General features: G+C 36.9%; 1 protein-coding gene across 5 annotated transcripts in view; it reads right to left on the reverse strand.

The window, feature by feature from the left end:
• Positions 1-25,979, reverse strand: part of POC1B (POC1 centriolar protein B) — a 52,287-nt gene that overhangs the window by 17,479 nt on the left and 8,829 nt on the right. For all 5 annotated transcript variants that reach the window (XM_030478366.1, XM_030478362.1, XM_030478363.1 and 2 more), the window contains 7 exons: positions 25,203-25,382; positions 23,803-23,910; positions 22,751-22,866; positions 22,272-22,405; positions 21,467-21,535; positions 17,415-17,567; positions 10,959-11,042 (listed from right to left, as the gene is read on the reverse strand). In XM_030478366.1, coding sequence (XP_030334226.1) covers positions 10,959-11,042; positions 17,415-17,567; positions 21,467-21,535; positions 22,272-22,405; positions 22,751-22,866; positions 23,803-23,910; positions 25,203-25,382 — 844 coding nt within the window. The remainder of the gene's footprint in view (positions 1-10,958; positions 11,043-17,414; positions 17,568-21,466; positions 21,536-22,271; positions 22,406-22,750; positions 22,867-23,802; positions 23,911-25,202; positions 25,383-25,979) is intronic.

Raw genomic sequence — 25,979 nt, forward strand, 5'->3', positions numbered from 1 at the left:
TATAAGTTTCCTGAGAATAGATTGTTAGCTAAAGGAGAGAAATCAGTAAGTACTCCCACTGGGAAAAGGGTTCTGACATAAGTTTACACATTACTGGAGACTAGAGAATGCATGAGAGAAACAATTTAGGACTACCTCAGAGAAAGGGAAAAGCTTCAAATAAAACCTTACAGCCAGCTATGAAAAATAGGTTTGTAGAAAGCGAGGCTACATAATTTCAGTCACTCAAGCATTATTTGTACCATACAAGTATAATGAACAAAAGTCCTAGCAATGGCATGCTTATTAGCTAGAGGTGTTGAAGAGTGATGCAGAATTTTTCTTAAGTTGTTAATGAAGTATTTTTATCTTCCATTTTGGAAGATAATAAATACTGTAATTGTATTTCTGGCAAAATACTTTCTATTCCAACCATAGCAAAAAAAGACTTAAACAATTTACACTGCATATAAATATTTTTAAATCCTGGCTTACATAGTTTGAACTCAATAGTTTTGAAATAACCTAACAAGTAAGCTAATGATGTTGATTTTTAATATATCCTGGAATAATGGAGAAATACCAGGGGGAGTGGAGAAGCTGACATTCCATCAGTAGTTAGGAAGGATAAACAGGATAACTGCATGGTCACAGGTCACAGACAGCTTGAGAATTGTGTCAGAGAAAAACACTGAAAAGTTGATTTAGGACATATATAGAAAAGATTTAAGGCCTAATGTCAAGCAAATCAATACAGTTGAGAAAAGAAATTGTCAAAGCAAAGACCTCTCTAGTATTTAGTCAAACTGTTCCTGACAGAAGTATTTTTTTTTTAAATCCATAATATGTATGCTACATTTTTAATTAACACATTTTAGGTTGTAATGCAGTATAAAGTCAATTATCTAACTAGTGCTTCTTCATAGCTCTCTCTCCCCCATCTGCCCCCCTCCTCCTCTCTCCCTCCCACCAAGCTTCTTTTTTTTCTTTTCTTTTTCTTTTTTTAATTTTCTTTTTTACCCCAAATACCATTTATTGCAAAATTCGTAACAGCAATGGCATCCAGTGTTTCTCTTCCAGAAGAACACCCTAATCACTAGCCATGGACTGCTTCTCACTTGCTTTCCTCTGATGCCATATACTTTCAGCTGTTACTTTACAATGCTTCAAATTCAAGCATGAAGGATGGAGCTGCCTCCATTCAGCCTCTGTCTCAGTTACCTGCTGTTTAGGTTACAGTTACAATCATGCAAACAGAAGCAAGCAAGCTGAATCCTCGTAGGCTTAAAAATTAACTGAATCCAGCACACCTACAGCCTGAACAAAAAGAAACCATTACTATCACCTCCTTTGCTCGTTTTTTTCCACTGCATCTTAGGAAAGATGATGTTTAGATGTCTCATGCATGTAACATACCTGTATATGTTACAGCACGATCACATTGGATACATGGCTCCATGGACATGGCTCAGCCTCAGTTAGGTCATAGCCAACACTAATCTCCTACTTAATCTCCAAATAATTTTTTCTCATTATTTCCTTCGTGCTGGAATTAGTGTTTGGATAGCTGAGCAGATCAGGGAATTGACTTGGACGGAATTAGCCAGACAAAAATAGTCATTAAGTTTAAATGGCTGTGAAATCATCCTGTCCTACCTGATTTCTACTTCTTCCCTAAAACTACTTTGGTGGAAGATATGAGGCAAGATGCTTTCCAAGTTTTTCTCTATCAAACATCTATCTGACGAAAGAACATTTTTGCCCTTGGTACTGAATTTATTTGAAAAGTCTCAGTCTCTCAGTTTCCCTTTAAGCAACCTATGTAATTTTTGGATCTGACTCAGTGTTTCCATTATCTCACATGAAGCAAGTAACTGCATCTCTAACAGCAAACTAGATAGTAATGCAGCAAGGTTTGCAAGGAGAGATGTGCTGTATTAGAACAGTTGATATATTTGGAAAACACTCAAACAAGCTTTTAGGCAGAAAGCACCCTCTGGGTTTAGAGATCACTGTAATCTAAGTGATAAATAGAATTTGCTAGTGCTTGTTCAAGCACTGTCATTTAGGAAAAATAAGAAAAGATTTAAACAGTATTAAAGTGTTTGCTTTCGTAACAAACTCGCATTAACTATTTTGAATAACATACGGCTTAGAGATATATATATATATTTCACTCTATATTCAGGGTTCTACCACACAGTTGCAAGCATGCTGTGCTAAACTTAGGCTCCAGTAATATTTAAGAACAAAGGGTAATTGAAGGGCAGTATTTTTGCTTTAGCATCGTGTTTTCTGACATGCTCGATCTGTAGCTCAGCTTTATTCAACTTCAGATAAACAAAAATAAAACCTTGCAACCTTCCCTGATGGAGCCACGCACTATGAACTAAACTTTCCCTTGTTTCTCAGTCCCACAAAATGTGCAATCTCAGAATTATTATTCAAGTCCCGTGAATACTAAGAAGTTCAAAACTTAACTTGTTCTACTGCATGAAAAAAGTTAAGACAGGTGTTTACAGGGTAACAGAGCTACCGAATGCTAACTTCATTATCTTCCATTCAGCTAAATGACTCACAAATGGCATTTAGATCAGTAGTAAATCATCATCTAGGTCAGCAGGAAGCTCATTACAGACTGACAATCCAAGTGACAGAAACACTTTTCTACAAGTGCTATATTAGTAATTTCCTGTGTGAAAGGCTTGCTGCTGTTCCTGCATTCCTCGGGGGACGTTTCTTCTCAGAGGATGTTACTCTTCCCCAGGAAGAGGAAGGAACCAGTTGTTATTGGATGTGTGGGCTGATAGCTGTCGGGCATTTTCTGCATGCCACAGAATCAGCTGTGAGAACTGTGAATATAGCTTAGATTCCCAGCCGAAGTGGGGGAAAACACTGCTTGGGCAGACAAGGTCAGAGTGTACTCATACAGTATCTCAGGAAGTTGAAAGAGAAATAATACCTGGAACTTCCATACCTCTAGTTCCCAGAAATGTGCTGACTTAGGAAAATATACAGACATGGATCAACTTGAAAAGCATTCCCGAAGTATGTTGCCATGACTAATACCCTATATGAAGTAAAATATTGCCAGTTCTAAAAGTCATCTACAAGAGCCAGTTATCTTACAAAATAGTACCAGTAGTCTAGGGGTAGCATCTCTTAATAGTGTTGATTTCATCATAGAATGGTTTGGGTTGGAAGGGACCTTAAAGATCACCCAGTTCCAACCCCCCTGCCATGGACAGAGACACCTTCCACTTGCCCATGTTGCTCAAAGCCCCATCCAGCCTGGCCTTGAACACTGCCAGGGATGAGGCAGCCACAACTTCTTTGGGCAACCTTGCCAGTGCCTCACCACCCTCATAGTATTTAAAATCTACTAATCTACTTTCTTATAGTTTAAAGCCATTCTCCCTTGTCCTGTCACTACATGCCCTTGTAAAAAGTCCCTCTTGAGATTTCCTGTCGGCCCCCTTTAAGTTCTGGAAGGCTGCTCTAAAGTCTCCTTGAGCCTTCTCTTCTCCAGGCTGAACAAGATCAACTCTCAGTCTGTCTTCATAGGATAGTGCCCATAGTGTCACTATGGGCTAAAGCAGTATAATTAAACTGACGAGGGTGTATGTGTGTGTGTGTGCCTGTAGATTTAGTTTTCTGTTAGGTCCCTCTCCTGAGTTTCCTGTCCCATACCAACTCAAGCTCTCTCCATCTATGCTCTGAAACTCCTACAAGTTACCAGTAAGTAGTCTGTGCCTAGTCCCGCATCAGTGAATTTAATGTCACATCCCACTGGCTTTTTCTTTAGTGCATCACTTTGTTTCCTTACTCTACTAACTTATTTCTAAATTTGGTAAAAAAAAAAAAAAAAAAAAAAAAAAGAAAATCCCACAAGCAATTTGATTAAAAAATTATTAGGGAGATAGGATGGAGACAAATAAACAGTACTCATAAGGTACATTTCCTTAGGAAAGCAGGCTAAAAATAGTATAGGAAATATTATATTCTTGCACTCTCTAGTGCTCAAATTCAGAATTCTGTCCCCAATGAAAGCTTGACTTTCTCTCAAGCTCCAGTTCACTCAAAGAAGATAATGAAGCCTATTAAGGAACATCAAGTCATGTATTATTACCTAATTATGTAGCGGCATAACACATTTCCTGTTCTCTCCTTGTAAACCACCAGTTACACGCTGTGTTAGAATAGCAACACGGCAAAACACAAGGCCCATTTGGATCATATTCTTTTATTACAAATGTTGTGTTCACCTTCATGTATCTGATCTTTAAACGTTATTTGATGCTAGTGGTATCAAAGGATACTGCTTTTAAGATTAAGTACACAAATCTTTTTAAACATGCCTGTCCTCCACAGGGGTTCAAAATTAAAGTTTAGAAATCCACTGTTCAATATGCCAACCCTTTTGGCACTTTTAACAGAAAATGAGCCATTTTGTTCGCATACTCCATATATTTTTTGAAAGGTCCATAGCTGGGCAACTGAAATGCTCTTTACTGCCTCAGGGTGTAGCCTTTAGGAGAGATGGGAGACTTTCCTTCTCTGAACATTTAGCTGCAGAACTGTGGGGAGAAGGCAGCCTATCTTCTTCCCCCAGCCCCACACACTGCACCTGCATAGCATGCAAGGAGTTGAAAGGTCTGTCTGGAGCGGGCTGTAAGCCAGGATGATACCAGAAATTGCTTGTCTGAGAGCAAGACTGGACAGAGAGAAGGATTCATTCGTAAACACAGAAGAGCAGAGTTTACAAGTTCTTCTTTTTATTCTGCTGCACTGAACACTTCTGAGTTCCTCTATTATAGCATTTATTCTATGTTTTTGCAAGACCTAGCATCAGAGATTCAGAGCCCATTTGAGAGATTTTGTTATGCTCATCGATGGAAAAGGTACAGACAGTTTTACCTGAAATACTTTGGAAAAACAGGATCTCTACACATTATTCCCTAATTTGATTCCATGTTTGTGATCTGGAGTTCAGATCATGGAATTGGCAGTTCATTCAAACACATATTTACTTGTAATCAGAAGAACGGCAGTCTATGGAAAAAAAAAAAAAATCTACAGCTATTCTGGGAGTGGCCTTTCTTACTTCTCTCTCTGGGAGCAAGGAAAGTGAGGTGATGGGAGAGCCTGGGACCTGTCAATTTTTATCAAAGCCCTTCTACTGGTGGAATCGCTTCTCAATACAGAGCTCACTCTAACTGGCAATTGAGTTTTGGACAAGGAACACAAGCAGGACATTTTTCTCTATTTTTTGGAGGACAATGATTCCAGTCTTCCTCTCAGAGGGATAGTGCCAGAACTTTCCTTTGGGAGAGAAAAAAAAAATGCATGAATATCATGCAGTGGTCAGAGCTGAAGTGAAAGGCTAAATGTCTGAGGTCCCAAGAAAACCTGATATCCATGAACTACAGAAAGCTGTTGTGCTTTTGGATGAACTGTGACACACAGTAAGGGCAACCATTGTGCACAGTTAAGTGCCATATGAGTTTTATTCTACTGGCTGTTCCTTTCTGAATTAAGACTTGGGCCCCAGAGGAGATGATCTATGTATAATATTCCTATTCTTTCCTTCTTCCTTTTACCCTCCCGTTAACTTCACTGAAGACAGTTGGTGTTTATTTCTATGTAAGGCTGAAGCCAAGAAAGGACGTAAATCAGTAGTTGTGTAAGACTTCGTGTATACAGAAATGGAAGAAGAGATGCAAATTTTGCATTCATAATTGCTGTCTTTACATGATATATAGGGTGTTTTTTAAGTTGGGGGTTTTGGGGTTTGGACTTTTTCGGTTGTGCTCAAATTAAAGGCATAAAAAATGGTGTCAAAAATACCTAAATCCTGAAATACATACTGGGGAAGCAGTGTGTATAGGATAAATTGAGAGTACAGATACTTCTACTTTTTGTATAAAGACACCTACTACAAATGCAGTAAACTAACAATGTCATACACTGAGAAATAAAAGTTGCGCATGCTCTTATTTGCTTTGCTTTAACATATTTTACAAGTTGGGGGGAGGAAGAGGGGGAGATTTATTCTGTTTTAAAACATAGTATGTTCCTTTGGCTCCAAACAGAAACAATCCTTATCTTTCCCCTTTCAATAATTAATCCAGTCTTAACTTTGTAGAAATCATAACTGTAAATGAACAATAAACATGTCTTGTTTTCAGTGTTAACTAGGTCTGGAAGAGAAAGAACAGCAAACATCTCCCAGCCAGCACAGACATTCTGACTTCCAGATTACAGCACATTGCTTTGCTTCCTCCAAATCCTGTTTACATGAGCAAGGTCAGGGGATGGAGCACTAAAGAGCCTCTACAGTGATTTCCTGCTGCTGTCAGTAAAAACTACTGAGACATCATCAACTTTCCCTTGTTCCCAACAGCTTATCAGGGACCAGAGGTTACGAAGGTACTGCCTTACAGACTTGAAAAAACCCAACCTCCCTCAAAACTAAAAGTAAAATCAGAGAATGAAACAGGAGGAAATAATCCCAAAGGGAAACAAGAGTTCCAATTTTTCCTTTTCAATAGTTCACAAAACAAAGACAATATTAAGCTGCTTGACACGCAGAGAAGAAGGGGCGGGAGAGACGCAGTACAGCTTTCAGTGTCTTCAGTGAGACAGAAAGGAGAAAGAAATACAACCCCCAGCCCCCACACCTTGACCCCAATTCAGTGAATATTTTCAGAGTGTAAAAGGCTAGAACACACCTCATTTTTAAATAATTGCAACACATATGAAGGCTCTTACCATTAGAAAAGTCAGGGCACTACACAAATACCTGTTAGTTAAGCATATATGCTTGTCTTTACACTGGTTTCAGTAACACATAGAGAACTAAATAAATGAATCATCAAATTCAAAGCTATTTTCCTGACAGCAACAATACCAACAGGAATTCTTAATGTTTTTGTAATTACAGTCCAGGAGAAAGCAGCTCCATACTGAAGATTACACTGAAGTTTTTCCACTAACACAATTACCACATTTGCTTCACTAAGTTTACAAAGGAAGGTGCATCAGTGTGAATCTTATATGAAAATGGGTTTTTCACCATGTTCATAAAGAACTGACCTTACAGCTTTAAGTTAGAACACAAGCTGAAAAGATAAGGTGTTTACAGTTCAGAGAGTTTAATAATTTAAGTGTTTTCTAGCAAAATCCTTATGAGAACATTCATACCTGCATGTCTTGGCTTAATCTTTGAAGCAAGAAAATAAAAGTAAATTTAAAAAACTCACATAAGTAGGCTTTTTAAATGTGGAAGTTGTTATGGATTGTTGGCTTTGATGAAGCAACAAATTAAAATTCCTTGAAAAGAAGAGGAGGAGTGGGAGGAAGAGATAATACCAGTATTTCCTCATACAGATAAAGCTCAAAATAAAAATGATTTGCTAAGAAAATGTCTAAACATATATTTTAAATTCACAATAAAGAATCAAGACTGTTGAATGTTTAAATATTTGTTTTTCAAATCTTCAGGCAGACTGTTATCAGAAGAGATGACAGTGATACTGTGCTGCACCCTAATTATCTGCAGTTGCATGTCCTGTTTTGGGCTTCTCAATGCAGGACAGACACTGACATCTTGGAGCAAGTCCAGAAGAGGATGAGCAAGATGGTGAGGGGGCTGGAACACATGATACACAAGAAAAGGCAGAGAATCAGGTTTGTTCAGCCTTAAGAAGGAAGGATACATCTTACTGCCATCTCAAACATCTAACGGGTGGGTAGAGAGAACACAGAGCCAGACACTTGTTGGAGGACCACTGTGACAGAATTAGAGGCAACAGACATGCTGGAACATAGGAAATGCTAGCTATATATTATGAAAAAAAAAACATTTTCACCAGTCAAACACTAGAGCAAACTGCCAAGTGAGGTGGTAGAATCTCTATCCTTACACATATTAGCAAATGAACTTGACAAGGCCTTTAGGAACCTGATCCAAGTTGTCTTTGCTGTAAGGGGGGGATTAGGTGAAATCACTCCAGACATCCCTCTCAACCTATACAGCTCTATCATTTTTATTAACAAATCTTTATGGAAGGGAAGAAACGGAGTACCTTTTTGCTCTGTCACAAGTCATCTTAGGGGCAGTAATAACATATTTCCTATGACCAGTAGCACAAGACAGAGTTCCAATAGCTGAAGAAGATATTACCAATAGGGAGAACACTTTCTCCCATTCCCGGGAGTAGCTTGAGATCTATGGGAGTTTGCCCGCTTACCATTAGGAATTTTGATAGCCAATCAACAAAACATTATGAAGGTTTTGTACAGACTTCTAGTTTCCCTGAAGATATTTCAGGGAGCTTTAGGGAACTCATCACAGATCCTCAAAAGCTTCTCTGGGACAAGGAACTACACTGAAGCTGGTCTTTAAGTACTTGAGACAGTGACCTGAGAAAGGCTGTATCTCTGTTCTTCAGCAGAAAAAAATAAAGTAAATACGTTGATTAGCTGCTTCCAGTGGCCCAGGGACTTGCCAAAGTGTTTTGTAAATAACCCTTAGGGCCCTGCTGTGTTACATCCATGATAGATAAAGACATTGAACAAGAACCCTTAAGTTACCTGAATGCAGAGTGCATTTTTCTCTCTGCATGTGTCAGAATGGCAGAAGAATGGCTTAAGCTTGAGCAAAACACTTCAAAACAAATAAGTAGGTATAGACAGGACATATATAAATTAACCTGGAAATCTGATAAAAGATTTTTAGTCATTTAAACAGTGCTTTTCCAGTAGAAGTAGGTCCAAAAAGCTGTAGGCAGCTTTAAGATGGGAGTAGGGCAGTAGGATGGGGGAAGCATACAGTGATATTGTCTTTGATAACCAGTATAAAGAGAGCAACCCAGGGGGTCTGGAATCAGGGAGAGGGATGGGGAGGGAAAAATTAATTAGAATAGGGGTTGGTAAACTCAAGTTAGAGGAGGATTAAACAAAACAAACCCACACACAAATAATGCACAAACACAGTATCAATCAAGTGAGGATAAACAGTATCAAGAGGAAATCTGGCAGTGAAGGTGGGATGGGAAGAAATTCAGCATCTGCCCTTGCCCCTTTGATTTTCATGAGGAATACATAAATGCTCTACAGACAGAGCCTCTATACATTAGGGAAATTGAGCCAGCTTCAGATGAAAAGGCCCAAGTCACCAAGATCCAGAACCCTTTGGAAACAAGACACAAAGAGACTAGGTGGGTGGCCTGATTAAGAAACAGGTGATAACTCCACAACCAACAGAAGCTGGTAATGCAGCAGACATACACTGGACAGGATGATAACACTAAAAGATGAGTTGACATTAGAAAGCAGGGAGGACCAGATACGTTGGCAAAGTTGGTGTAACTGTTACTTACACCAGTAAGTATGGGAGAGGAAGGATGCTAGTAAGCAGAGAAAACATGCAAATGGTTTCTGGATTTGTGTCAATAGAGGTGTGTCAGACAGAGCCATAGTCCCTAAGGCTGCAGCGTGAGTAACAAGTACACAGAAATGCTAGATGGAAAAAAAGATGCAAATGGTGAATGTTGAGGTGCAGAAAGGGAAGAATCAATGGAGAAGATCAAGATAATGGGGAAGAACATAAAAACGGTAGTGATTACTGACACAGTCAAAAGGCATGAATTTTGAAGCAACATTTTTGTAATGAAAACTGCAAAGCCAGCCAGCCAGCCATCAAAAAGATGTTGTCTCTAGTGGGTCAAGCTATTCATACTATGAGTTCTGGACACAAAGTTTTATAAATTGCTCTCTTCACAAAAGAATTAATGAAGGAGATAAAAATGATTGGCAAATTTATAGATATGTAATGAAGAATTACAGTATAACTGTACATTTAATTCTGTGATCAGTATTAAGATCAGGAAGTATTTTAAAGTGATAAGTAGCCAATAAATTATACCCACCACAATCCACTATCTGTCAAGCCTACTAAAGAGATTTCTGTAAGTCTAAGATAAATTCTGTCAAAAGTAATTTGCAAGTAACCATATATTCATTGTGAAAACGCAACATGACAACTGCTAAACCTTAAAATATATGAAGTTATCTCTCAAATAAAACTTATATAATTATTTGTTTTGAAGTAAAGGTTTCTCAGACATCAACCTCTGCATCATAATCTTCAAGAATTTTATAAAGTACCTGCACAACATATCATTTCATAAAGCATGGATGACAACAGAATAGCAGAAACCATGCCTGCTGCCTATTCACATGTATTAACCCTTCAGCCACAAAAACTCTTATTATGGTAACTAAAATTGCTTAAGATACAATTTATATCTTCACAGGAACAGATTCAAAGCTAAAAGAAAAATTCTCATTTTAACCTAATTCTAGAACAGTGCATCTCTTAGATTTCATACCAGGAGAACATATTTTTCCTCCTACGAAACTACCGTTAAAACATTGCCTTCCTTTCCTCCCACATGCCATACCAATGTCACATGAAGAGCTAACACTAGAAGGATCTAATCCTATGATTCTGTCTTAAAAACGTGTTACTTTTTTCTCTCCTAGAAAACTACTAGATACCTTAAAAGGAGAAAAATTAAAACATCACCTTTGGAATTTTATCAATGAGGGAACTATTCTTTAGGTTTCCAATTATTTGCAGATAAAGACAATTACAAAAAGTGTTTGAGAATAAGCCACAAATTTTAACAGCAATGCCTAGATATAATTAGCATGGGCTTATAATTAGATTTTCTGCTTAGTATATGGGTAAAATGACTGGTATAATGTGAAAGCTTTGCTATTACACCATCTTCTGGTCAGCCTTTGGAACTGTGAAAGAAAGCTTAAGCTGAGAAGTTAGGATACTGAGCCCTGAACATTTGACAATTGTTAAAAAAACATATTTTGTTCATACAGACAGAAAAAGCATATATCCAATAACATTTTATTTTAAGATACACCATATCTTCCCCCTCCCCCAGAAAGCAACTTACCAGAGTACTGAAAGATGAAGAGGAACTAATCTCTATGACAGGTGGGTCAAGTGCTTGCGTATTACCCACAAAGGTAGGGTTGACCTGTTCAAAATTAATTATAAACATTGTTATTATTTCAGCACCAGTAGATAAAGGGAAATAAGACTGAAATATAAAGGACCACTTGCTACATTAAGGCACCTCTGTTGACTAAGGACTGGAAACAGGCTTTAAGATTTGTAAAACTGAAGGTAGGGTGCTACCCTCCAGCCATAAAAAAATCCCCTCATATAATAAATATAACCCAGATACACATTTATTACAGAAATGTAATTTATAATTCATAAGCATCTATCACCCAAAACTAACTCAGGGAATTCCTACCACAAGAGGTGCAAGCATCAAGAAGTTCAGTTGTACGACAAATCAATAAAAATGAAGTTACAAATACCAGTCTGAAATGGATTTACTAAGACAGCTAAGCAAAAACCTGCCCAAGGCTGAAGCCATGCAATTAACAGAGTGGTCAATGATGCTGCTGAAATACTGAACAACAGGAAGTATTCAAAAAAATCCCCAGCTCTAACTATCACTTCCAGATGTGTTTGAAAATTTTTGCATGTGCACAACAACTATAAGGGCTCCTGAAAGTCACCTTTGAGTTTTACTTTCCAGCGTCAATCACTTGTGGGTGTAGTTACAGGCTGTCTTCCCTATTCCTCCAACCACTAGGAGGACTTGTTCCCGGCAGAAGTGGCATACTGCCCTGGTAACAACTTGAGAGTTGCCTTCTAGCAATGAGGCTCAATTGCTTGTTACAGTCCAAGGACAGCAGGAGCCCTCCGCTTGTGAAGGCTGCTATATACAGCAGCACTCCTTTCTGTATGTTACAGTGGTCCTCTGCCTGTTGTAGCTTTCTTAGGGCACATCCTCACTCATGGTCATACTGCAGCTTATAAATCCCACTACCATTCAGCCTGAGCTAGGGTGAATGTGGTTGCAGCCACTCTGTTTCAGCAGTGCATAGGAAGGTGTGCACCAAGCCAGCCCCTAAGCCAGAGTTGCCTTACTGCTGCGGGTACATCATTAGCACCAAAGCTGAAAGTGAGCTGAGCACACACTGAGCAGCCCAGATCGATCAGTTCCCAGTTCACACTCAAGTTCCACAAATCATCTATCACAACCAAACAGACAGACTGTCGACATGCTTTCTTCTTATGTGCCAGCTCCGATTGCCAAAATAGCTTGAAAAAAACCCTGTTGTGGAAAACAGGTAGGAGGTAATACTGAAATCTGTGGTAAGTTAACGGGCCAAACACAAACCATGCTGTTACTAAAAACACAGGAAAAACTGCTTTATACTGGGATAATGTCAGAGGCTGATCGATCAGATATGTCATCACGACATCTGCCATTTTGGCATCCTATTATCACAGTTGGACTACTTACTTACTGTTGGTTATAGTAGTTAATCTATAACTTTAGCCATATTTTGTTAATGTCCTTTCCTGAAAGTGAAATATTAACATAGGAGACCATAAAGTTAGAGAAAGCTGCTGCTTTTCTTTATCTTATGGTTTCATTTAAGTATCAGAATATCATCCCTATAAAAATTTTTGTATGTATTTCACTACCATACTATCATCTAGGTGTATCACAGCCTAATACATTTGCCCTCTCAGCATGATGAGGAATTTGAGGAATATTTCTCAGTATGGAAATATTATTCTTGTTATTTTATGAACTGACAAAATTCACAGAGGGACTAGATGACTTTCAAATCACCAAGAAGCCTAGTGTAGTAAAAAGAAATGAACTTTCCTCTTTTTAATATTTTATCAGTAATCCAACAGCAGCGTTACTAGAGACAGCATTAATTCCAGCCTTGAAAGTGGACAACATAAAGAAAACTCACACTTGCCTAGTGGCAGGGTTATATTTAAGTTGCTGAAAGTTCATTGGATACAAGGGTAATTTTATTTTGCATTTTCAAAGAGAAGGAACCTACCATTTCACCTGAAGACTGTCACAACTCTGGCTCAGCCAGAGCTGCTCACTCAGTAACATCTTCAGTGCTATTTCCACAAGCAAAAATCCCTGATACTAGGGTCCATACACCAAACATACTTGGAAAAAAACTGAACTTTAAAAAACAAGAAAGAAAAGACAGAACACTAGCAGGCAAGGTAGAGGGCAGTGTCATGTATTAAAGGCTTTCAAGCATTCCTTTAATTACCTGGTAAACTGATATATAAGTATTTTTGTTCTCTTCTTCCAATATGATGCTATAATTATCACATTTTGATACACACAAGAAAATACATTTGAAGGAAGGTTTCTACACATCCTTTCTACACATGCTTTCATGTAAGGAATTACAGATTTCTAAAGACTGAAATAGAGTGAAAACAAAATATATTATTTAAAGAAAGTGAGAGGCAGGAATTAGGATCCCCACTTAGGACAGAGAACTAGGGGAGGAACAAAAGAAGCAGGCCCAAACAAGTATGTGATTCTCAGCAGCAGGCTTTAAGTAAATTATTATGCCCCCATAGATTTCCCTCTGTTGATTTAAATAAACCATATCCAATCTCACAAACCCCCTTCACTTTATTTTTATAATGCATTTCATAGGACATTGCAGTTAGAACAAAAGCCTAAAAATTAATAAAATTAAAAGAGGAAGCTTTAATTTAATCACACAAAGTATTTCCCCAGAAAGTGATGTAGCTAGCTGTGCAATAGTCTCTCCAAACATATCAAGATAAATTTAGCTTTCAATTTGATTAACCACCATTCTCTGTGCTAGACAGGGGCCCTCAAGCTAAGCTAGCCATATATTCTTATTTCTACTGCCACCTAGTGTATATTTGGATTTCCTTCCTCTAAGAAAATACAGCTGAAATCACACTGAAAAATTAAAGATGAAACTAAATCAACGGTAGCTTTTCATGCTCAAGATATTTAGAAACTCTACACATCTTTATATGTTCAAACCTCAATGCTATGTTTTTAAAGGAAACATTTCTACCTTCCATCCGCTTTGAAGATGCCTCTAGTGAATGAAAGATTAATGTACAAACACAGGAAATTCAGAAATACAGCGAGCACCAAGTGGAATGCATTTCTTTTGGTATACTCCACTAAAACCGCATTACTGATTAAACATATATATTATTTTCAAATACCTCCTAAAGCTCCTTGCTTCAAAGGGAGACAATGACTGGGATTTATCTCAGCTAAATTTAGATGTACTGCCAAACACTTGTTTTTGAGCTGGTCACCCAAGATTACCTCTACGGTCAATGAAGAAAAAAGTAGGCACCTTTCAGAGAACAAGTCATTTACTTATATTTCTAAATTGTCTGAATAATTGTAATGATTCTAAGCTTTAAACCTCTACTTAGTTGAATATTGAAGAATCACATTGATCACTGCAATTGGAGAACACTTGTAAAGATTTTTAAGTCAAGAATATGACTGTGTTGAAATTCAGGCTACTGCTGGTTTGAAGAGGAAGAGATACAAGTAAGGAATTTCTTATAAAAGTTAATTATGCTTCAAAATGCAGGCAGGGAGAGAGAAAAAAAAATAGTATCTTAAATATCACTGGTTCTGTGTATAGCTTGGAAGAGTGAATAAGAAGAGTTTTGAGAAAAGGTGAAAACACACTGAAGTTTCAGTCGCTACCCCGAGGGCAAAACACCAGGTGATATTTGTAATTCTTCTGTATCTGTAACGCCCTTTTGCAAGCTGTTTTGTTCAAAACAACATTTCCAACTGGCGATATGTGAAAACACTACAACTGTCTCTCTGAACCCAGCTGAATAAATTCTGAGCAAAGCCAGCTCCATTTTGTGTATACTATTTTCCCAGAATCAAGTCCTGGAATAGCAGGGACCTTGCCACACTGAGGCAACCAGGGATAGAGAAGCAATAACTGCCCAAAAGTAGTAAGAAACCTGCAGTGGCATGAAACATTGCGACTTAAAAAAGCATAGACACAATCACTTCCCTCCTGAGTTCTGCCTGTGCATCTGTTGAACTTCTTGCGTTCTACCACTTTGAATTTTTTCCTAAGGCAATCCATCTTCATTCCTGCTATAAAGGTGACTGAACTTAACCAGCTCAGCATAACTCAGGGCAATGTATTGTAACAAATCTCAAGTGTCTCAATGACATTGTAATGGCTTGCAGCGAACTTTAAAAGGTCACATATACTTTTAAACATGCCATATTTGAACTGCTTCCTCTGCCTGCCTGTAACTCTTGCATATGTTACCAAGTCTCTTAAATTAGTTACTTTAGTTTAGTTAAGATCAATCCTCTTCCCCTGTTCCTCATGAAAAAGAAAATAAACAGAAAGCAAGCAGTCCTGCATTTTCTCTGAAGTGCAGAGAAGATAATAGGAAAAACTGTGTAATTTCAATTGCTGCACTGTAATGGAATAGATCACCCAGAGTGATTGGGGAATCTCCATCCATCTTCAAGGCACCCTAACTAAACATGCTTATTTGAGAGCAAGATACCCTACAGGTAATGTGATGTTAATAGAAAACTAAACACAGCAGCCTTTTTTTAAAAAAATCCTGAAATCAGGCTTGAAAATATTCCACAAGTGTGCAAAACTTTGTTATGACAAGTGACAGCCATGAAGCCCTTTCACTACTAGGGCAACTAACCCAGAAGCCTATAAGCTGCTACAAAGGTTACAGCCATGAAGAAACACAGCCATTAGTTTAAGTGAAATCTGTTAAAGCTAACTGATAAATAATTTCTTGGCCTTCAACGATCAAGTTTCCTTTATGTGCCCTTTCAATATTGGTAATGAGGTGCTTCCTAGCCTCAGTTTAACTTTAGCCAGAATTCATTAATGCTTTTCCAGAGCTCCTCAATTAACCTGAGAACAGGGACAAGGGATAAAAAAAATAAAAAAATCTGGAAAATTGCTTAGAAAACATTCATATGTTTGCCAAGCATCTGAACAGCAGAGGTCTGGAGAAGCTGATCTGAAAAGAAAGCAATGAACCCTGCAGCTATAAACTACTGTGGGTTTTTAGCACGTGTTATAAGTGGTTGCAATTTGAACATGTCTTGAAGCAAACTGTTGATGCAGCAAGAGTAGTTTAAACCTGCTGGCAGATGCTGTGATTGAGTTTGTCCTAGCACTGACCACCTATACTGAATGCTGCTACCAGTAAATTTAGCTTTGTTCATTGACCTTACAATGAATATGACAGTCTGGCACAGTTGTTTACGAAGCTTGTCATACATCCAGTTGTCCTGCTCTTGTTCTGACCAAAAATGCTAAGCATCAGAAGGCTTCATATCCAACTTGACAACAGAACCAGACACATGAGAATAACTGATGGATTCTATCAGCATTCCCCTCCTCCACAAAAATGTTTTCAATCTTTACACTACTCGTATTGCATATATTCATATTGCACACAGACAAGAAATAAAGAAAAAAGCTCAATATCCTCAAATCTCAATGTTTTAAGTCTGAGCAGGAAACAAATGCCATGGCAGAAATATCTGCACTTTTTATGAACAAATCCAGGTAATGGTGAATTTCTATAGTACTCTCTTAGTGTATGACAAAACCCAGAAAGTTCCTAGATTTATATCAGATACAGCTCTTGGATATTAGAGGCACCTGGAGAATATCAAAGAAGAGATAAACATATAGGTAATCACCATGCAGAAGCTAGCCAGATCTACTAAGAACAGTCACAAGTTCATCCCTGGGGTTTTAGCACAAACAATGGTCTTGTCTAAGGCATAGTACTGTTTACCTACTAGCACAGCTTTCAGACAACCTGACAAACACAGGATTTTCCAAATACAGACACAGAATATTTGACATTTCACTTTGGTTCCCTAATTCCCAATACTTCCAAGGGTTGCTGGTAGAAGGTTTCACAGTAAAGCAGCTGAAGAATTAAATTATAAGGAAATCAGACTACACAGTGACATAAAATACAGGACTAGCCTAGAAAGGCCTTCCAAACTTTTAGATAGATATCAAGATCTTCTCACAATACCTAAAGGTCTTGGAAAGAGGGACAACTTTTGATAATCAAATATTTGACTTTCAGTAATAATGCTACCTTGTCATGCTTATAATGACATATTTCAAGTAGTATCCTGAAGCTCAAAGATTCAGGTATCTTCTGCGACAGTTGCCATGTTACTTCAGGAACCAGACTATCAGCTATGTTTTGTTTAAATTAGGTGTAGAGTACAGGCTTACACAAGCAGCACAAGAGGAATTCACCAGGATAAATCTGACAGCATCAGCTAGCCTAGTAACTTATGTACCCACATTAAGGTTATGTATAATACTTTGCAAGCAACCATAACAACAAAAAGCTCTCTGGTATACACAGAACATATTTAACTATAAATGCTAGACAGATAGTGTTTACAAAAGCTTCTGGTTTCCTGTATTTGAGTACTTATTGCACTTACCTCAACTGACTGAATTTTTTCACCATGGAGATGAGGTGACCTTGGGTAAATATCAAGAAGATGAGGAGGATCATCAAGATTTGTTCTTCTAATATGGTGTTTAAGAACTTCTTTATAATCACATGAATCAAAGTTGGTTTTCCATAGTAATACCTGTAAGGAGCCATCATATCAGTAACCACCTAAAACCTATTCAGTGCCTAAAACATAACTACTCAGTGAAGTCTGTTATTACTAATAGATCACAACATCAGAATGAGCCTGCTGTCACCATTTAGTCTATCTTTACTACAACACAGGCACTTCCCCAAAGTATCCTGTGCTTCAAATCTAACAAATTTAGTTTAATCTATTTAAATATATATATCTAAAAGATGTCTCAATGCTCAAAAAACAAAGCAAACTTCTGTCCCACTGAACTGTACAAGTTATTTTTTCTGCCAAATCAAGGGATCATATACTATCAATTTTCTTTCCACTATAAAGGCTTGCAGGTCAAACAAGAAAGTTTGAGGGCAAAAGAGAAAATACAGAGTTCCATAGAACTCTAAAGCACTTGGTTCCAGTGTTTTAGCAAAAGGAATCTGTTTTCTGAATCTTGTCCAATCACATTCAAGGTAGAAACAAGATACAATAGTCAGATACGCCCAATGCAGTTCAAAACACTTACAGATTGCAGTTTCCAAAAATGCATTGTTGATTTTTATAGCTACTCCCTAAATTAGAGGGGACAAATGTGGCACCATGATCAGACTTAAAACTGTCCAGCCAAAAATATTTTTGACAACTATTACAAATATTTTCCAGAAAATAATAACTAGACATAAACAACACAAATCACAGATTTGTTCACAGAAATTCCAAGTGACTAAATCATATTTTTAATATATTCCTAAGTAGCTGCATTGTTACAAGTTTGTTTCAGGTTCAACATTTTTCATGACTCTGTTGAGTGGAAGACCCTAAATATGCACTGAGAGACACAGTGCACGTATAAAGATGGGCCCAAACTATTTCAGACATTAGCATCAGTGAAAACAGGATGCATGGATCTCGGTACAAACTATCTAAACCTGCCTCAGAACCTGGCATAGTTAGATGTTAGGTTAGTTGATTCACAGCAGCTCACTGTGCTGTAAGAGAGAGGTCCCGGTTTCTCTCACTCCTCAGCTGTGTAGTTCCACTACCTCCATCACCCTGTCCAGCATAAAGTTATTCATATTTTTATTTGGATTTTCCCCATTTTTTCAAGCTATGTTTCTGCTGTTTTAGCAATTAGAACTGTCTCAGCACTTACTGTAAACAAGAGTATAGGCAGCAAAAGCAAGACCTTTCAGTGGGGAGCATCTGAGCTCTCCGAGCTCTAAATGTTTCATTTTGCTCTAAAGTGGAAGGCCATGCCATTGCAGCTTCATCATTACAGATAACAAAATTAGTAAGAGTAAAAGCAGCACAGAAACATCTGTATATCCTTGAGTATCTCAAGGGCAATGCAAACAGCGTAAAAGCAACTATATGCACAACCCTACAAAAATAGCTATTCCATAAGGAAGTATTTGCCTTTATGTCAAGGCAGTGAGACACACTAAGTTGCCTCTTCTATATAGCAAGAGCTGAATTAACAGCACAGGCTACTACCTTCCAAAGGAATAGGTATAACTTTGCTCTTTCACTTAAAAGGTTTTATGTCTTCCATGGAAGCAGGTAAATGAAATAATTTGTTTTGTGCACATATAGCCAAGAAGTGTGAAGAACATGAACTTCAGAGCTCTACATGTTTGAGTTTTTTTGATTGAGGAAAGAAGCAAACAGGAAGAAACAGTGCTTGTTTCAAATACCTAACATGCTTCTGAGCAAAGCTTTCAGCTGGCTCTGCACCAACCAGAAACTTGAAACTAGAAGCAGAGATACTGGTTTTCCTTCTTTCATGAGGAATAAGAGATTTTATCTGTTGTTTGAAAATGTAACAGTCTTCAAATAATAACTCAATTCTATCACAGTGAGTTGAGAAAAAGTCCCATAACTATTTTCCTGGCAGACGTGGGAGAGGACTGCGGATGGGTCAGCAAAAAAAGTATGTTTGTGGAGTACACATGTGCATACACCAACAGAAAATTGACACTCAGGAATAAAGTTCTTATGTTTACTATAGATAAAGATACATACATAGGTAGTTACCACATAATGGTTAGCACTGCACATTTTAAAACTTACAATACAAAATTGAAAGTTATAGCAAAATAAGTAGCCCTCTCCCACTAGAACGTTCACAGGAAAAAGGGGAAAAACTTCAAGAGGTAAAAACATGCCTTTCTGTAAGGTAAATAAAACCAGGATTCATTATCAGACCTTCTAGAACCTGGCTACTTTTTAAATTCAACATTTACTTAAGAAAGCACTTCCTGATGAAACTGGATCTTCCCTCTCATGCATTCAGCATGAAACCACTACACTGAATTGCTGAGAAATGTGAGTCACATTACAGATTTTGCACTATAATACCTACTCACCCCAAGATCCCACATGCCACCAGCTTTACAGCATGGAGTCAAAGCAGGAGAAAGGCAATGAAATGACTCCACTGAATATGCATATCATTCAGGGGATCCCAAATTCAAAGGAACCTTGCAGTAAGACAGGCACTCCTAGGGTATGTTGGCATTTATTTCAGAGGTTGAGTTAGGCTTAATACTGTAGGTCCTTTCCATTATCATAGCTTCTCAGATGGATCTTCTGTCATGTGGCCTAGTCTAATACATGCACTTCAATTCCTCCGAGTTAAGTATAATTGTCATAATACTAATTGTCATAAAACTCAAAAGTAAGTATTCATGAGAAGTAAGGTAAACAATTCAGGATTACCTAGGAATCAAAGCTTCATTCTGAAACTGAAAAAATTTTCATTAAAAAACAAAACCAAAACCCTTTGGTACAGAAAATAAAAAGATCAGACTAGTGGCTCAAGGAATAAGTACCTTTTCTCCATACTTGGGAATTTTTCTGCTTGTAAAATTAATATTGAGAGTTTGCTAGTGTTTTCACTTTTCCAATAACTGCAAGTCTTGGCACTGGTTCTTTCTAACAGTTTGTGATAGAAAGGAATGAGTGCTTTCAAGTCATTCTAGAAAGTGTGCTACCTGAAGTGACAAGTAAAAACCAGAAACAGACTGTATTCTTTCTAATGATAATAAAGTTTTTAACTGAAAAGTATTTATTACATCCCAAGACTGTCTCTGTTTCTCTGCTGAAATATATTTCAAACTCCACCAAAACAGACTATAAATATGATTTACGGTAAATTCAAAAGATCTTAATTTCTACAGTGTGGCTTTGTGTGTCTACATCAAGCTTTTAGCTTTTCATAACAGGAAGCAATGAAAAAGACAACTAATATTAAAAAATATTTCAGATTCTGAAACTCTCAGCCTTGGGTTACAAAGATTTTTTCTCTTTGGAGACTGTAAAGACCTGATAGAAATTATTTCAAGCTTGATAGTGTTTTTGTAATTATGAGATTTATCACAGCAGATGAAGATTAATTGTATGATTTGCTGTTTAACTTTTTTTTGTTTTAAATGCTCAAACGACTCTTCCCTGCATGAAATCTAATACTTTGCTAATTTGCATTAGTGAAACTGCAAAGCCAACAATTTTCCCAATTCTAGCAAAGTTTTCCCAGTAGTACAACTTAATACTTACAATTACAGAGTAGTAACTTTAAAAGAAGTGAAAACCTAATGGAGAGTACAGATTTTAATACTAGTTGCAACCCAACTACTTTGTTGACACCGAATTGTGACACTTAAAATATTTCTGTTTAAAAAAAAAAAAAAAAAAAAAAAAAAAATCATTCCTTTATTTTAATATGTAGAACAGAAATGGATAGTGTTATGGTCATCTCATCATAACATCCAGTTGAAAGTCTGTGTAACATACTGATAGACAGAATACATGTCAGCATGCTGTAATTAGCATGGTTCTGTGACATACTACATTTAACTCCCATCCACTGTAACAAACATTACAACAATTAAAGAGACAATACCACGAACCTGAGCATCTGCTCCACCTGAGGCAAATTCTTCCCCTTTCTTTGAAAAAGCCACAGAAAGTACGGGTCCCTGAAAGAAAAAAAATCAGCATACATTAAAGTTATGCTATTACTGTAATCATGGTATTTTAATACAATGAGAAAAAGACTTATGCCATTATCTAATATAAATAAATTTTTCAATTTTAATAAAGGAACAATCTAACTGTAGTGAAATTTTTGCAAAACAACTTGACTGAAGAGTTGCTATTGCTTATCTTTGAAAGATGCTGTATTACAATTACTACAATCAATACTAGGAAAATACTGGCATTTTCCTTAGATTTTATGCTTTAACTCTGCAGTGAAGAGTTATCAAATATATATTATATTACTCTATGCGTTTCAGTGATTCATTATCAAAAGCAGGGTTTTGCATTAAAAAGAAAGGGAGAAAACATCTGCTATTCTTCATGAAACCTATCTTCCATAACTCTCCCTGTTCTTAGCACTGTTTTTCAATAGACAAAGACTACTGTGCCAAATAATTGATTTTGACAATCAAGAATTAATTCAGAACACAATATATTACTTAACATTAAGCATGCATAAAATATTGACAGATTAATTGCACAGTCATAGGTAAAACTGATGCATTTCCTTATGCATTTGTGGTTAAGGTGTCTTAATACAACTCTACGTTGTCCACTAAAGCTTACCTGCAAAGTGCAGGATACAAGACACAATGGCATAAGTGTTACCTTCCCTTTGAAAAGATACCAAATAATCTATTAAGGTCTCTATTTAAATAGGATTATTGTATATACCTTGTGCCCATGAAGAGTGTAAATAAGTCTTCCTTCTAACAGGTCCAAAATCTTAAGGGTGCCATCATCAGAAGCAGTGATGAGATAGTTACCAGAAGGATGGAATGATACACAGTTAACTCCTGCTCTGTGAACTAATTTACAGAAGATAATATTCAAAGACTGTATATATCTACCAACAGGAAATGCAGACTTTATTTCTTTGGTCTTTTCTACTTCCCAGAGAACAAACTACTTGATTTAAGGGAAAAACAACCTACGTGCTGGGGCATAGCACTCTCCAAAGTAACTGATTAGTTCTAAGAATTAAGAGAAGCATTGCAAAGGAATAATCACAATTCGGACTGGACTTTTAGGGTTGCTAGACTACAAAAAGATTCTTTACAATATGAATTGTTTCTCTACTTTCCCCATTAAGGAGTGAGATCAAATAACCTAAATAAATCACACTGAATTGCACAGAACTCCATTGTTTTTACCTTTGTAATGCTGCAGTAGCTTGTTCATTCGAATATCCCACAATCTCACCGTATGATTGGAACCTGCAGAAGCTATACACGTACCACTTGGGTTGAAATCCACAAAATTTGCAAATCTAAATATAATTGATGAAAACAGATTAATTACATGTTTCCACAGAAATACTGGGGGGGGTGTGTGCATATGCACACACACACACACACACAGAGAGATATATATATATACACACCACATTAACACTGAGTTGCCACAAATTTGTGTGGAATCAAATAAGGTATTTTAAGCAACTGAAATAAGCATAAGAAAATAAGATGTGCATGATAAATCAGACTGTATAATCTGGCTTTTGTTAAAAAGATAGTATAATTGTTCTGACTCAGATTTTCACAGATTGTGTTGCAGTACAAAGCTCCTAGAAGGAAGTGCTGCAAAGAGTTTGTAAGCAGAAAGTAAAATAATTTTGTCTAAGAACAGAATAGCTAGCTATAACAATATTTTAGCCTAAAAAAAAGATAGATAGATAGTTTTCTGCAGCTCTTTATTCATGAGGAGGCACCCATGAAAATAGCAAAGTAAATATACAAGACTTAGATTCCACTGCCTTTGTTAATTAAAACTCTGGTTCCAAGATGTTTAAGACAACTACAGGTAAGTAAAAGCAAATATTTTCTAAACCTAAATAAGGCAGGTCACTCAAGCCAACATAATACTGTTTTCACCAACAAGTGAAGAATTCTTGAACTTCTCTTCTTTTTGAAGCACCCGGTATCAAAAAGCATTATCGAAACAAAGCAAAAACATGAAAACCTTCAAAAGTCCAAGAACAATCTGACTTCTCTCTGGCTTATTTCTTGACTATTAGAAAACAGCTTGGTAGGTACAATCAGTTAAACTTTTTAGAACAATGTGATACAAACTATTTTAGTTTACGTGGGTGGTAGAAGTTTGATCTATTTTCAGACGTAACATATATAGATGTTATGAACTAAAACATGAACAATCTCATGAAAATTGCACACTTTCATTTCTCCTTTTTGCTAGTAACACTTACCCTTCATAATCTAAGAGGCTCTCAATACAAGTTTTATTTCTTGTATCCCAGATCTTAACAGATTTATCCTCACTGCAAGATGCTATTAATCTTCCATCAGGTGAAAATCTGGAACATGCAAGTGTGTACATTACTACACAACTGATACTACCTAGATTAGCATTAGAGACCTAAGTTCCAAAACACCATAACCAAGAAAGCCCATTTGGAATTAAAGTGTGTAACATTTAAAGGACATTTGAATTTCTCATATTGCTTACGGAGTAATAAAACTGAAAAGAAAAGCTTCTCTCCCCTACTTCTCCCCCCTTCATTTCACAATCAACTACAGTTAAAAACAGAGCCATAAGCAGGGAGGGTGGGGTGGGCTGTAGAGGGGGGTGGGTAACAGCAGCCTAAGGTTCTCGCTTCATATGCAAAAAGATTATTATAGAAAACCATAGGCAAAAAGACAAAGAGGACACAGTAGAACCTTGTGTTCCAGTTATAACTTACATATGTATTCCCCTGTGAGTTCTCTCTAGACTTACAAACTATCAGCAAAACATTCATGATTATTCCTAGACTAGCAGACTAGGTCTTTAAACAAGAAAGCTGATTCGTGTTAATTTCACCAACCATTATTATTTCTCATATGCAACTGCACAAGGACATTCGAACACAGTTCAAGAACTTTTACATACAATTGCCTAGAGCTTTTATTTTAATTTAAACAATCAGATACTTTAGAACTCTGTAGGGCTCTGCACTTCACCAGAGTTAAATTTCTTTCTCAAGAGGTTTAAATCAGGCCTCTCTTAGATGCAGATTTTCCATTAATATGGAGGAGAAAAAAAAAAAATTCAAAGAACAATCTTTTCTTGTCTTTGAAAAGCTGCCCTGCCTTTAAATAGAGTGCAAATCTTAACTTGGAGTACAAAGGCCATTTATTTTACCTTTTCCAATTATGTAAGCTTAACTCATTTTGACTCATGACCATTCTTTTATACTGCTATGTTCCAAGCATAGTTGAGAAAACCCCTACTGTGCATAATACACCTAAAAACAAGTGAATCTGTGAAATAAGTTAATACAGCACAGAAACATACAAGACTGCAGAAAGACAGGATACAAATGAATACAGAAGACCCTATTTGTCCTCTAAAGTAAAAGAATTAACACCCAGCAAATTTAATATGTAGACATATTAACGCACAGAGCGAGCTTTCAGACTTCAACCAGGAGATGTATATATATCTCTCTAACACGTGTGTGCATACAATTGATTTATGTAAATGTCATTATTAGTGACAAATCATTGTTTATCATTCACAGATTTTTCTTCTCTTAGTTCTGCCCTGAGAAATAAAACCCCTTTGTTAGTAGTTCTGCTTCTTTACAAACAGAATAAAAACACTTACTTGGCACAGCAAACCCAGCGAGTGTGTTGGAATAGGGAAAACAAAAGGCATGGATGGCGAACACTCCATATTTTTATTGATTTATCATTGGACGCTGAAACTAGAAAGTCGCCATCATGAGAGAAGCTCACGCTACGAACAGATGCTATATGACCTTTCAGTACCGATGATTCTCCATGACTAGTTTGGGGGGGAAAACACAAAACCCAAGACACAAAACACAATTATATTGAACTGACTGAAACCCTGTAAAACTCAAAGTTAACATATTTGGCATTTTATGCAAATGAAAAAGCAATGTATACAGGTTTAATCTTAGTTCTGCCAATATTTTTGCCTTATTTGAATATTAATTACTAGAATAACAGGCCTCAAAGCAATTGTATGACCAATTTTGGAGAACAGTGTAATTCACTAGCAGCACTAGCCTCCATACTTGAAAGAGAATTTATTATATTTTTGATACAGTAATCTATAAAATATTTTAAAGTTTAAGTAACACCAGTCTTATAAGATCATTCTTAATAGCTAATAATCACCACTACTTGAGAACAGTCTAAAAAAGCAATTCAAAATTTTTTCCAAAACCGCTATTTTTTGTTTCCCTTCTCACTTGTCTCCCCAAAATGAAGTGCAGCCATACAATCCTTATTAAAAGAAATATATAGTTTAAGCCAGAAGTACTACTAAGCATAGTCCTATGCACATGAAATTATGACCTCTGAATTGCTGTATCTTTGAAACTTCAGAATATTCAGTAAAGAACAGAGTAACACA

The sequence above is a fragment of the Strigops habroptila genome, chromosome 3 (assembly GCF_004027225.2).
Source record: "Strigops habroptila isolate Jane chromosome 3, bStrHab1.2.pri, whole genome shotgun sequence".
Taxonomy (NCBI): Eukaryota; Metazoa; Chordata; class Aves; order Psittaciformes; family Psittacidae; genus Strigops; species Strigops habroptila.